At 37.5% G+C, this 13,878-nt stretch overlaps 2 protein-coding genes across 13 annotated transcripts in view; one reads left to right on the top strand and one right to left on the bottom strand.

Moving 5' to 3' along the window:
* The window catches only part of LOC125801339 (zinc finger protein 239-like), a 176,953-nt gene that overhangs the window by 27,749 nt on the left and 135,326 nt on the right, over positions 1 to 13,878 (top strand). The gene's annotated exons all lie outside the window — the stretch shown is intronic.
* The window catches only part of LOC103040097 (NACHT, LRR and PYD domains-containing protein 12-like), a 128,832-nt gene that overhangs the window by 73,904 nt on the left and 41,050 nt on the right, over positions 1 to 13,878 (bottom strand). For 2 of the 12 annotated variants that reach the window (XM_049476995.1, XM_049477010.1), the window contains exons 6-7: positions 11,048 to 11,237; positions 9,005 to 10,796 (exon numbers count right to left, since the gene is read on the bottom strand). The exons of the other annotated variants lie outside the window; for them this stretch is intronic. In XM_049476995.1, coding sequence (XP_049332952.1) covers positions 9,005 to 10,796; positions 11,048 to 11,237 — 1,982 coding nt within the window. The remainder of the gene's footprint in view (positions 1 to 9,004; positions 10,797 to 11,047; positions 11,238 to 13,878) is intronic. 12 annotated transcript variants of the gene reach the window in all.

Below are 13,878 nucleotides of genomic sequence, written 5' to 3'. Positions count from 1 at the left end.
GTACCTTGGTCTGCAGCTGGACAACAAACTGGATTGGTCAACAAATACAGACACCCTGTACAGGAAGGGACAGAGCCGGCTCTATTTCTTGAGGAGACTGCGGTCCTTTAACATCTGTAAGAAGCTTCTGCAGATGTTCTACCAATCAATCGTGGCCAGCATTCTCTTCTACGCTGTGGTGTGCTGGGGAGACAACATGAAGAGGAGAGATGCATCACTGCTGGACAAGCTGGTCAGGAGGGCCGGGGCAGTGGTTGGAATGGAACTGGACTCTCTGGTTACAATAGCTGAGAGAAGGACTTTGGATAAACTGCTTTCTATCATGAACAATGATAGTCACCCACTTCACACAACCATCATGAAGCAGAGGAGTGTGTTCAGTGGCAGACTGCTGTCACAGAGCTGCACAACAGACAGACTCAGAAAATCCTTCATTCCGAGAGCCATCAGACTCTTTAACTCCTCCCATCGGGGACAGGATGCTGCTGACGACTGAGTTTAATCCAGGCACACCACTTGGACATTATTCAACACCTTAATTATTTATATTAACACTTCCCCAACCTCGCTTACATTTAAGTATACCTTACTCATGATTGGGTATTCACATTTTCACATTCTCTTTTTAGAACTGTCTTGTAACGTATGCATACTTATATTATATTATATTTCTATGTCACATCAGTCACTTTCGTAATCGATGTCATTGCACTTTACTCTGTTAATTATTTAATTATTTATGACCATTAGCAACATCTACTGCACTGCTCCGTTTACAGATAGATCCTTACCTTGTATAGTTAGTTTTTTTTTTTTTATAGCCTTATATATTTCCTATTCTTCTGTGTTTTGATTTGTCTGAGTATGTTTCTTATTGTATAGTGTTGTTGCTGCTGGATGCCTAAATTTCCTTCGGGATAAATAAAGTATCTATCTATCTATCTATCTATCTATCTATCTATCTATCTATCTATCTATCTATCTATCTATCTATCTATCATGTGAAAGTAACTCCAACTGGAACAACTGTCTGTGTCGTTGAGTATGTGTGTTTGTTTTTCTAAATGTTGTAATTCTTGCTGTAAATGTTCTCCCTAAACTTTGACAGCCTTGCTTTTGCTGCTGCCTTTCTTTTCTCAATAGCTACCTGCCTGTAAACAAATACACATCGCATATTACAAAAATATATATATCAAAGATGGAAAAAAAGCTCTGTAGTTATGTGGTCTAACATCTAATTCTGTGTACGAAATTAGATTTAGTGTCAGGCCAGATAAGACTAAACATTAGTGACCTCTACTGGTGGTTTGCAATAGCTAAGTTAGAATGGTCTACTGGAGAAAATGTTCAGGGTAACGCTCATTTTATGACAATCAGGAAGTAAAAAGGCATCTGTATTATACTTCCTAATCAAATTCTCATTACCGAAACAGTGCATCTCATCACTGCAACAGGTATTGAAATGTAGCAGTAAGTGAGAATTCAGTTGCGGAGGATGAGTGACTTTAAACTTTTATGCTAACTGTAAAGGCACCATGAGGGCTAGATAAATTTTCACATACAGTGTCCATTTAGACCTTAATATACTATATTATAATCAAAAATACAGACTGTAACTTCAAACTGTAGGCTCAAAACTTATATCGATATATCGGTAATGACAATGAAAAAGTCGTGCAGACAAGTTGATGAGCAATCTTTTAACTTTTATCCAGAAACATATGAGAAGAACTGCTTACATGGTAGCCATCTTGAGTGTCATGGCCAATGTCTTCCCTAATGTTGAAAATGCCTTGAAAATGTAAGTTATTTGTGGATTTAAACAATGATTGAAAATTGTTGCGGAGGATGAGAAAATTAGTGTTGGACACATTCCTTTTCTTTATTAATTTTATTGTTTTTACTTTTCAATGTAAAATCGTTTATGTTTATTTACTAAAAGTCTTTATAGTATGAAATGCATTTAAGTATTTTTTTAAATGTTTAAATATTAAAATTTCCAAACAATGTACTGAAATTCTGATATGGACATGTTGCGGAAATGAGAATTTTACTCTAAAATGTAAAAAAATAACAAATAAACGTTGTTTATGATTCTATATTTAATATTTTGTTAATATTTACTTGTTTATTAAAATTCCTCATGCCACCTCATTCATCCATCCATCCATTACGCGCAAATACACACGCACATGCAAATATACTAATGCACGCACATTAATCCGTTCACAAAATCCCATAAAAATCACAAGGAACCACTTAGCAATAACTTAATGCATGCAATGTCTCAATGTCATAACTTGTATGTCACACCAAATCCAACACTTTTTATCTTATGTTATGTCTCTTCTACTTTGTTTACATTTAATCACTCCATTCTGTACTATCTCTTTGCACCAACCTCTTTTTTACTACTATATATCACAGATCCGAAAAATGCATTTTTGTTTAAACTCCATCCCCCAAACACCAGAAAATATCCTCAAACATCTGCACACTCATATCATATCATTGATAAACATTATTAATCCATACATCACAACATGTCTTCACTTAAATTTATAACCCAGAACATTCGTGGTATTGGGACACAGATTAAGCAAGCCAAAGTACTAAACCATCTCACTTCACTAAAGGCAGACATTTGTTTACTACAAGAAACACATCTATCAGAAACAAATCATCATAAGCTCAGATCACCACAATTCACCCATATATTCTCAACCTACTATAACTCCAAACAAAGAGGAGTATCAATACTAATAAACCAAAAAATCCCCTTCACACATAACACCACTATATCAGACACAGGTAGATACATCATAATTAACATCAACATCAGCAACACACCCTTAACAATAGAAAGTTTGAACGGCCCCAACATTTATAACCCATCCTTCTTTCATGAGTTTTTCAACCATATAAACAATATATCAGATTCCACAATTATAATTGGAGGTGAATTTAATTCAATCATTGACCCATGTATAGACAGATTAACTATGTCACACAATACACGTTACTGGCATTCAACAGATATCATTAAACAATACATGACAGACTTAGGGCTCAGGGATGGTTTGCGCCTCAAAAACTCAAACCCTAAAGACACACTTGTTCTCCAGCCTACCACTCATATTCTCGCGTTGACTATTTTTTAACCAGCAATTCTATTATAGCTAATTTATCAGAAATAAAATATCACCCTATAATAATCAGTGACCATGCTACAGTTTCACTTATATGGAACATAAATCCACTATATAAAACTTTCAGCTGGCAACTAAATACCTCGTTACTTACAGACCCAGAATTTGACAGCTACATCAAAAAAGAGTGGGCATCTTTCCTAGAAATAAATGATTCTCCAGAAACCACTCCAACAATACTATGGGAAACTGGGAAAGCAGTACTAAGAGGCAAAATCATCTCTTACTCTTCCTGTAAGAAGAAGAAAGATACGGAAAATTAGGCTTATCTACAACATCAGGGAATTGTCAAATGAAATTATAAAAAAACCAGCAGATAAAATTAAAAAAAGAGTTAAAAGAATGCGAATCACAGTATAATGAACTTATAAACAAGAAGACTCAAGTTTTAACACAACGACTAAGATATAAACAATTTAATCACAACAACAAATCTGGTAAATTCTTAGCTAACCAAGTAAAACATAAAGAAAAAAACAACAATCCCATCAATCAAAGATGAGACCAGACTAATCAGCCAAACATGAAATGAAATTAATCAAGTATTTGGGAAATTCTATAAAAATCTTTACTCACCAGAACACGATCCAGACCCAATAGATATTCACACTTTCCTCAATAATATACACCTACCCAAACTAACTGAAGAACAAACAAGCATATTAGAAAAGCCAATAACATCAGAAGAACTCCATAAAGCCCTCCGTAAGATGCCTAATAACAAAGCACCAGGAACAGATGGCTTTCCCGCAGAATTCTACAAGCACTTCTGGTCAATATTTGGCCCAATGTTCAGTAAAGTAATAGCAGAAATTAAACACAATAAGAGACTACCAACATTAATACAGCTACAATATCACTCCATCTTAAACCTACAAAGATCCTACCTTACCATCCAGCCACTGTCACTAATTAACACAGACACAAAGCTAATAAGTAAGACATTAGCTACCAGACTGGAAACGGTTGTCCCATCCCTCATACATCCTGATTAGACCGGCTTCATCAAAGGCAGACAATCAGTTACCAACATGCGCAGACTACACAATCTGATCCATCACACAACAGTCCATAAGTCAAAAACTGCAATAGTCACTTTAAATGCAGAGAAGGCTTCCGATAAGGTTAATTGGAAATTCCTTTTCACTACACTACATTAACTAGGTTTTGGAGAATCATTTATAGAATGGATTAAAACTCTCTACACTTCACCCAAAGCCACAGTCAATACTAACGGACTAATATCACAGAATTTCACACTGCACAGAGGAACTAGGCAAGGATGCCCACTCTCTCCTCTGCTGTTCTCTATTTTCATAAAACCATTAGCAGCAGCTATACGACAATGCCCAAATATCAAAAGGTATCCATACCCACATTACCGAACACAAAATCAGCCTTTATGCAGATGATATTCTACTATTTCTACACAAATAATTAAAACATTCTCTAAAATCTGAGATTATTCCACTAACTGGTCTAAATCCACTGTTCTACCATTTAACATGAACTTATCAGACACAGCAGTTCAATCACTCCCTATCCCTATGTGTACTGAACACATAACTTAATTTTAGACCACTACTCACAACCATCAACAATGATATCCAATGCTGGATGAACCTACCACTATCCTACCAATATCCACAATCAAAATGACAATATTACCTAAATTAAACTACCTCTTCTCAAGTATTCCCATCCAAACTCCACGTACCTGGTTTAAAACATTAGACACAATCATCTCTAAATTCTACTGGAAAAATAAACCACCCAGAATCAAATTAACCACATTACAAAAACAAAGAACTCAGGGAGGCATAGAAGCTCCAAATTTCCAACAATACCTCTTTGCAAACCAATTAAAGTACATTATTAAATGGATAAAATCAAATTAAACTGATGAAATATAGAGAGAAGTAGAACGAACATCAATTAATGAAATACAAATCTCAGACTTACCATTTATTAGCACAACAATCAATCGCCACCCTTGTTTCAAAAACCCAATGATATCATCGACTCTGACAGTTTGGTGGAAAATTCACAAGAACACAAACACTAGACTTCCACCCACTAAATACTCACCCATATGGCACAACCCCGACTTCCCCGCCACCAAAAAAACCCTAAACTACAAAAATGGAAAGAAAAAGGTATTACACATTTACACCACATTCTACACAACAATAACTCGGCTACTTTCTCACATACAACCCAGAAATATAGCATTGATAAGAACAAGATTTTGGAATATCTCCAACTTAGATCTATGTTAAACTCAAAAATCAAAGATTACCCAATACTAGAACTTAGCCCACCAATTTCAGAGTTCCTTAATATCTCTTCTTCAGACAAAATTCTATCAAAAATATATAGGCTTTTATTCAAATTAGACCAAACAGTCGCTATCCCAATAAAAAATGGAAAGAAGATATCTTAATTACCCCCAATGCTGATTTCTGGAGAAACATTATGGAAAACACATTCACCATGACTAACAATACTAACCTCCACCTTATACAATATAAAGTCATTCACAGGGTACACTACACTAAGCAAAAGTTACATAAAATGGGACAAGGAGATTCAGAAATCTGCATACACTGCTCACTAAACTCTCCAGACAATTACATACATGCTCTATGGTACTGCCCACCAATCAAACACTTCTGGCAGCTTGTTATAACTCGACTAACTCCACTATTTAAACAGCCAATCTCTCCATCCCCATCACTCTGCCTGCTTGGTGACACATGAACCACAAACCTAAACCAGGAGGAAAGCAGAGCACTTTTGGTGGTGCTAACCATCGCCAAAAAAACAATTCTCACAAACTGGAAATCAAGGAAAAAAATCACCATCAGTCAATGGGAAAACTCACTCTCAGAACACATAGAAATGGAAAAAATATCTGCATCTCTCAAAAACAGAACTCATGAACACATAAAAACCTGGTCAGCATTAAACAACCTCCTACATCAGTGACCCCATCAGTCTTTAACAGAAAACCTACACACATCCATTATATATCTATAACCACATCATCCATATATCACCGCTACATGAATGTTCCTACACACACACACATGCACACAGTCACGTAACACATTTAACATTTAAGACATTTAGCTATTTTATTTACTTATTTATTTTTTTGTTATTCTGTGTGTTATTATGTTAGGGATGGATAAATGGAAACATATAGGAAGCCATACTATATGATTTTTTTTTTCTTTTTCTTTAAAGGGCACAACTTCTTCTTTTGTTTTTTTTTTCTCTCTCTCTCTTCTCTTCCCCTATATATTTTTTTCTATTTGGTTTATTTGTATATATACACATCGTTATGTCCTCCCTCTGCACAGTGACCTCAGTTATCAGAATTTTGTATTAATACGAATAAAGTCTTAATGGTCCTCTGAAGAGGGGGGGGGGGTGTGGTAACCAAGTGGGGGTGGTAACCAAGTATTTTAAATACACTTGGTTACTTTATTATCCTTTGCAGTTATTTGAAAATTATTTCAGTTTGGATTTTGCCAGTCTTTGCTTTTATCTTTGTGAATTTTCTTTTATTTTTCTGTTAAAGACTTTTGCTTCTGGAATCTCTACTTTGCTTTTGCTTTAGTTTTTTGCTTCTGAGTTTTGGCACACTTTTCACAGGTGGGCGGGGCTAAGAAGAAGGCCCCTTGAATCTCCATTGGTCAGCTGGTTCTGGACTGACGGGTTCCCTAAGCCCTCGTCTGAGACTGACCCCACCAGTTTCAAGCGTCCTTCCAAAAACGGAGAGCGAACAGCTTCTAGTGCAAAGCAGCAGATACTTTTACAATTAAATTTCATACAAACGTTCTGTTCAATGTTATATTATGTTATATTATTCTCTGTTTCACTCCATTAAAAAGATCACATTAGCGAGATTTGCTAAATATTCATGCACAAAGTATGATAGTTACCTAGTCAGTGAGCTAGTGAATTAGCTAATTACCTAAGTAGTGAACTAGTGAGTATCCTAGTAAGTGAACTAGTGAGTTACCTACTCAGCGAGCTAGTGAGTTAGCTAGTTACCTACTTTGTGCATGAAAATTTAGCATGTTAATGTGAGCTTTTTAATGGAGTGAAACAGAGATTTAATATAACATTGAACAGAACGTTTGTATGAAATTTAATTGTAAACACAATCCGCTGCTGCTGCTGTGCACTGGAAGCTTTTTGCTCTACGTGTTTGGAAGGACGCTTGAAATTGGCGGGGTGGGCGTGGTGAGTCCAGAACCAGATGACCAATGGAGATTCAAGGCGAACGCCTTCTTCTTAACCCCGCCCACCTGTGAAAAGTGTGCCAAATCTCAGAAGAAAAAAACTAAAGCAGAAGCAAGGGAGAGATTCCAGAAGCAAAAGTCTTTAACAGCAAAATCCAAAAAACTCCACAAAAAATTCACAAAAACACAAAAATAAAAGCAAAGACTGGCCAAATCTAAACTGAAATAACGTAACCAAGTATATTTAAAAATATATATTTGCTATATATTTTTTCTCTTTTAAATTTGCAACATACAATTTTTGCTTTTGATTCTTAACATTTTGATTGTGGATTTAATTTTTTGTGTAAAACTTTTGGCACAAACGGAGAGAGAGAGAGAGAGAGAGAGAGAGAGAGAGAGAGAGAAACAAATGGAGAGAGACAAAAACAAACAGAGAAATGGAGGGAGAGCAACAAAGCTCTCTATCCAGGTCTGAGCTGAAAGTCTGAACCGGATTGTTACAGCTGGACACCGCATTAAAGCGCTTCAGTCGTTTAACCAGAAGAAATCTGCATGTTGGGTGGAGGCAGGGCAGATTACGGCAGAAGTTGGGGTCAAACTTGGTGCCGAAATAAAACTTGGGTCAAAAAAATAGTAACACGTTACTGATTCCAACTTAACAGCATATGTTAATGATTTAACGCTGACAGCCCTAATAATTTCAAATGAAAAATCACAGAAACACTGACCTGAGAATCTGCAGTTTACATTTTGAACTCTTCAGTCCAGCAGAGAGCAGCGCCACTCCTGAATCCTGCAGGTCGTTGTTACTGAGGTCCAGCTCTTTCAGGGAGGAGTTTTCCAGGTTTAAAACTGATTCCAGATTTTCACACGTCTTTACTCCAAGATTACATGAAGCTAGTCTAAAAAACAAGATTAAACAAATGATTTCACAATAAACCCAAAGAAGAATATTTGAATGGATTGACAAAGAATAGAGAGCTGGTGTTTCTTTATACTGAAACAGTTAACATGCAGAAATCTCCACTTTATTTGTGATTAGCATGGGCATACAGTTCACCAAAAGCTCTGGGACAGATTATAATGAGTTAAAATAGAAAAGAAAATGTTTAACAAAACATAGAATGAGCAAGGCTTTTTGGAGTATGTGAATTACACCTTCTCCCACATATATAGGTTAGAAATAAATACAGACACTTAAAACGTATGTTCTATATAAAATTGTTATGTTGTATTACTCATCATCATTTCCCCAAAGCATATTGAGATGCAAGATGCAAGAGATGTGCATTTATTTTAACAAAAACATATTACTTGCCCAAAACCATTTTTAAGAATGTATTTAATCAGTCTTAGACAGAAACTTCATGTACTGTTTACATTAAAATGATGGTTTGATTATTATTACACACAAAGGATAATGCATGCTTATATGTAACAATGTGAATAATATGAATCCATCAGTGATTGAATGGAAACTGATTCTACACATCAGCAGTTGATTAAAAACTGAGTGAAGGTCTGAATAAAAATACTCACACAGCTCTTCTGGATATTTTAACTACTGGCAGAAGCCTCAGAAGACACTCCTCTGATGGATCATATTTACTGAGGTTAAACTCCTCCAGCTCTTCTTCTGAATTCACCAACACAAATGCCAGAGCTGACCACTGAGCAGGAGAGAGCCTGGACTGTTGAAGACGATGCTTACCACCTCCACTCAGGTATTTCTGCACTTCCTGCACCAGAGAATGATCATTCAGTTCATTCAGACAGTGGAACAGATTGATGGATTTCTCTGGAGATGAGTTCTCCTCAATCTTCTTCTTGATGTATTTGATGGTTTCCTCATTGCTGTCAGAGATCCTCTCTGTCTGTTTCAGTACGACTCGTAACAGATACTGATTAGACTCCAGTGAGAGACCCAGAAGGAAACGAAGGAACAGGTCCAGGTGTCCACTCTCACTCTGTAAGGCTCTGTCTATGGCACTGCTGAGGAAGTCAGTCTTCGTTGACTTGCTGAAAAACTTGAAGAGTTTACTGGTTTGTTGTTCAGTGGATTGTTCTTTTGGAATTTTTCTGTTGAGAAATGCATATAAAGCAGCAAGAAACTCCTGAACGCTCAGATGTACAAAGCTGAAGACCTTCCCCAGGTGCAGCTCATGTTCCTCCCTGAAGATCTGGGTACACACTCCTGAGTACACTGACACTTCTTCAATATCGATACCACTCTTTCTTAGATCTTCCTCATAGAAGATCAGGTTTCCTTTCTCCAGCTGCTGGAACGCCAGTTTCCCCAGAGCCAGGATACTTGTTCTAGTCTGCTGAGGATCAGTTTCACTTTTCCCACTGTACTTCTGGCTCTTGTGTTTGATCTGAAAGATCAGGAAGTGTGTGAACATCTGCGTCAGGGTTTTGGGAATTTCTCCACTCTCAGCTTCACTCAGCATTCTCTCTAGAACAGTGGCTGTAATCCAGCAGAAGACCGGTATGTGGCACATGATGTAGAGGCTTCTTGAAGACCTGATGTGTGTGAAGACTTTGTTGGCCAGGTCCTGATCTCTGATCCTCTTACTGAAGTACTCCTGTTTCTGAGGGTCACTGAAACCCCGCACTTCTGTTACCTGATCAACACACTCTGGAGGGATCTGATTGGCCGCTGCTGGTCGAGAGGTGATCCAGAGGAGAGCAGAGGGAAGCAGATTCCCCTTGATGAGGTTTGTCAGCAGGACATCCACTGAGGTTTGCTCTTCTATATTCACCAAGTTCTCATTGTTCTGGAAATCTAGAGGCAGTCGACACTCATCCAGACCATCAAAAATGAACATGATTTTGTAGCCCTTATAATGTCTTGGTTTTAAATCTTGTGTTTCTGGGAAAAAGCTCTGAAGAAGATTCACCAGACTGAGCTTCTTCTCCTTCATCAGATTCAGCTCTCTAAAAGGAAGTGGAAATATGAAGAGAACGTCCTGATTTACTTTTCCTTCAGACCAGTCCAGAATGAACTTCTGCACAGAGACTGTTTTTCCAATTCCAGCAACTCCTGTAGTCAGTACAGTTCTGATGGGTCGTTTCTGTTCTTGTAATGTTTTAAAGATGTCGTTGCATTTGATTGGTCTTTCCTCTGTTGTCCTTTTCCTGGATGCAGCTTCAATCTGTTTCACCTCATGTTCCTGATTGACATCTCCTCCACCCCCCTCTGTGATGTAGAGCTCAGTGTAGATCTCATTCAGAAGTGCTGACTTTACATGGCCTGAAATTCCTTCATTAAGTATCTGATATTTATCTCTCAGCTTGGATTTGAGCTTTTGTTGACATGCTGGGGCCAATTCTGATAACAGAGGAAGAGAATAAGGAAAATATAATTAGCTGTGTCTCTTTATGGAAGACCCCTGTGTAGAACGACTTTGATACAGTAGATAATTGTTAGGTTTAAGGATACATTTGATGCTGTGACACAATATCTTATAATTACAAAATCCAGTTAACTATTGCTTATTATTCTAATTTGAAAAGCAGAACTCCTCTGAGGAAATAAATTAGCACTAGTTGTTCCCCATTCTCATGACTCAGAACTCTTACTGCTCTCTAGTGTGTTGGCGAGGTTTGTCTGATTCATGTTCCTCAGGATGTGCAGTGTGACCTTCAGCACCCCCTCCTTCTGATCATCCTCCATCTCTCCCTCAGAGCATGCTGGATAATCTGAACTCAGGAGATTCTTGAATGTGTTCAGCTCGTTCTTCACTAGAGAGATAAACTTCTCCTGCAGCTCCTGATTAAGAACAAACATCAGAGAATCGGTAAATCTGTTACAGTACAGAGAGAGAGATGATGACACTGATCTGAGGAGGAAAGGAGTTATGGATGCTTTGGTGTATAAAATGATTTAAACATCATGTTACTGACCACCATCTTATTTCATTAATATTAACATTGTTACTGTTATAATACTCTAGAAAACTCTACAAAAATGAGGATGAATAATTTACAGTTGCAAGAACAGTTATGTGAACCCCTTGGAATTATTTGGATTTCTGCATGAATTGGTCATTAAATGTGTTCAGATCTTCATCTGTCACAACAATAGACGAACACAGTCTAATACATACAAAATATATATGTTTGCATGGTTTTATTGAACACAACATGTTAACATTCACAGTTTAGTTGGGAAAAGTATGTGAACCCCTAGGCTAATGACTTTTTTTAAGAGCTAATTGGAGCCAGGAGTCAGCCAACCTGGAGTCCAATTAATGTGATGAGATTGGATGTGTTGGTTAAAGCTGCCCTGCCCTATAAAAACACACACCAGTTTTAGTTTGCTGTTCTTAAGTAGCATTGCCTGATCTGAATCATGCCTCGCACAAAAGATCTCTTAGAAGACCTACATTCAAGAATTGTTGACTTGCATGAAGCTGGAATGGGTTACAAAAGTATCTCTAAAGCCTGATGTTCATGTGTCCATGGTAAGACAAAGAGTCTACAAATGAAGAAAGTTCAGCACTACTGCTGCGACCGATGTGGTTGTCCTGTAAAGATGACTGCAAGAGCACAGCGCAGAATGATCAAAGAGGTGAGGAAAAATCCTAGAGTGTCAGCTGAAGACTGAATACAGAAATCTCTTGCACATGGCTAACATTTTTGTTGACAAATCTACAATAAGGAAAACATTAAATAAGAATGGTGTTCATGGGAGGACACCACAGAGGAAACCAGTGCTGTCCAAAACAAATTGATGTTTTGATGTTTAAAGCACCTGGATGTTCCACAGCACTACTGACTAAATATACTGTGGACAGATGAAACCAAAATTAATTTGTTGTTTGGAAGGAACACACAATGCTACGTATGGAGAAAAAAGGCACAGCACACCATCATCAAAACCTCATCCCAACTGTGAAACATGGTGGAGGGGGCATCATGGTTTGGGGCTGCTTTGCTGCCTCAGGGCCTGGACGGATTGCCGTCATAAATGGAAAACAGAATTCCCAAGTTTACCAAGACATTTTGCAGGAATACTTAAGACCATCTGTCCTCCAACTGAAGCTCAACAGAGGAGGGATGGTGCAACAAAACAACGACCCAAAACCAAGGGCGTAGGAGCGGACTTGATATTGGGGGGGACACATTTGCCAATATGAACCCAAGCCCACTCTAAAAGTAAATTATTATTATAAGGTGATTTAACAACCTAAACATGTTACTCCACGTTACATTTACTGTTGTTAGAAAAAAATATGCATGCAATGTCTGAATAATATACATACGACAAAAATAATCAGTTGTCACCTAATATTTAAAATAATAACAGATTTGTTTATTATTATTATTATTATTATTATTATTATTATTATTATTATTATTATTATGTCATGTCAATTCTGTTGTATATTTACATTTTCTCCTGCGCTTTTTTTTTTTTACTGAGAGCTCTTCTTAAGATGGTGTCCTTTTATGTAAAAGAATGTAACTTTAAGTTTCATAGAGACTTTTATAAACATCAGGACATGTGGTCTTACTGTGAACTACAAATGAACAGAAGTCACTTTACAGCAGTGTTTCTCAACCCTGTTCTTACATATTCTACTGCATATTAACACTGTTCTGCATATTTTAGAGCTTCCTCTGCTTTAAAGGCATTTAATAAAGTAAGTGGTGGTATGATGTGTCTAATACACTGCTGGATATACATAATGATTAATATACATTAAACCGTTTTTACATTGACTTGGAGTAAGAAATTGAGTAAGCCATACACTCAGTAGAGTCCCTAGTATAAACCTTTTGCAAAATGTACAGGCTGTAAATACGCACACACATACATACGCTGTAGTTAATCTGTGTGCTGATTCAGAGACGTGTATTTTTAACCAGCTAGCAGAAACATATCATCACGGTTGACGTGGTTAACCTACCGTTACCTTTCTTTTAGAAAAATCTCCGTATATCCAGATCTGTTTTAAAATCAGCTGAAGCTGCTGCGTCCAGATCCCGCTGCTAAATCTCACAGCGAGGGGGAGGGGCTTCCAAACAGCAAACTGCCTCTCCTTCGCGCGGCGCAAAACCAGCAAGCTGATTGGCTGTTTCTACTGAGAGGCGGGACTTAATACCTGAACCGGCTTCGTGATTGGACCGGTCTGTCTCCTCATTAATAATACAGCTGATCTGAGCGAAAAGATGTCATTTTTGGGGGGGACAAATCCACCTGTTTCTAATATTGGGTGGGACATGTCCCACCCATCCCCCCCGGTTCCTACGCCTATGCCCAAAACAAAGAAGTAAATCAACAACCGAACGACTTCAACAGAAGAAAATGCATCTTCTGAAGAGTCCCGTTCTCCTGAACCCAACTGAGATGCTGCGGCATCATGACCTCAAGAGAGCCATTCACACCAGATATCCCAAGATTATTG

The sequence above is a fragment of the Astyanax mexicanus genome, chromosome 4, assembly GCF_023375975.1.
Source record: "Astyanax mexicanus isolate ESR-SI-001 chromosome 4, AstMex3_surface, whole genome shotgun sequence".
In the NCBI taxonomy this organism is placed as follows: Eukaryota; Metazoa; Chordata; class Actinopteri; order Characiformes; family Acestrorhamphidae; genus Astyanax; species Astyanax mexicanus.
Note: the sequence above shows the minus strand (reverse complement) of the source record. Positions and strands in the feature narration are given on the sequence as shown.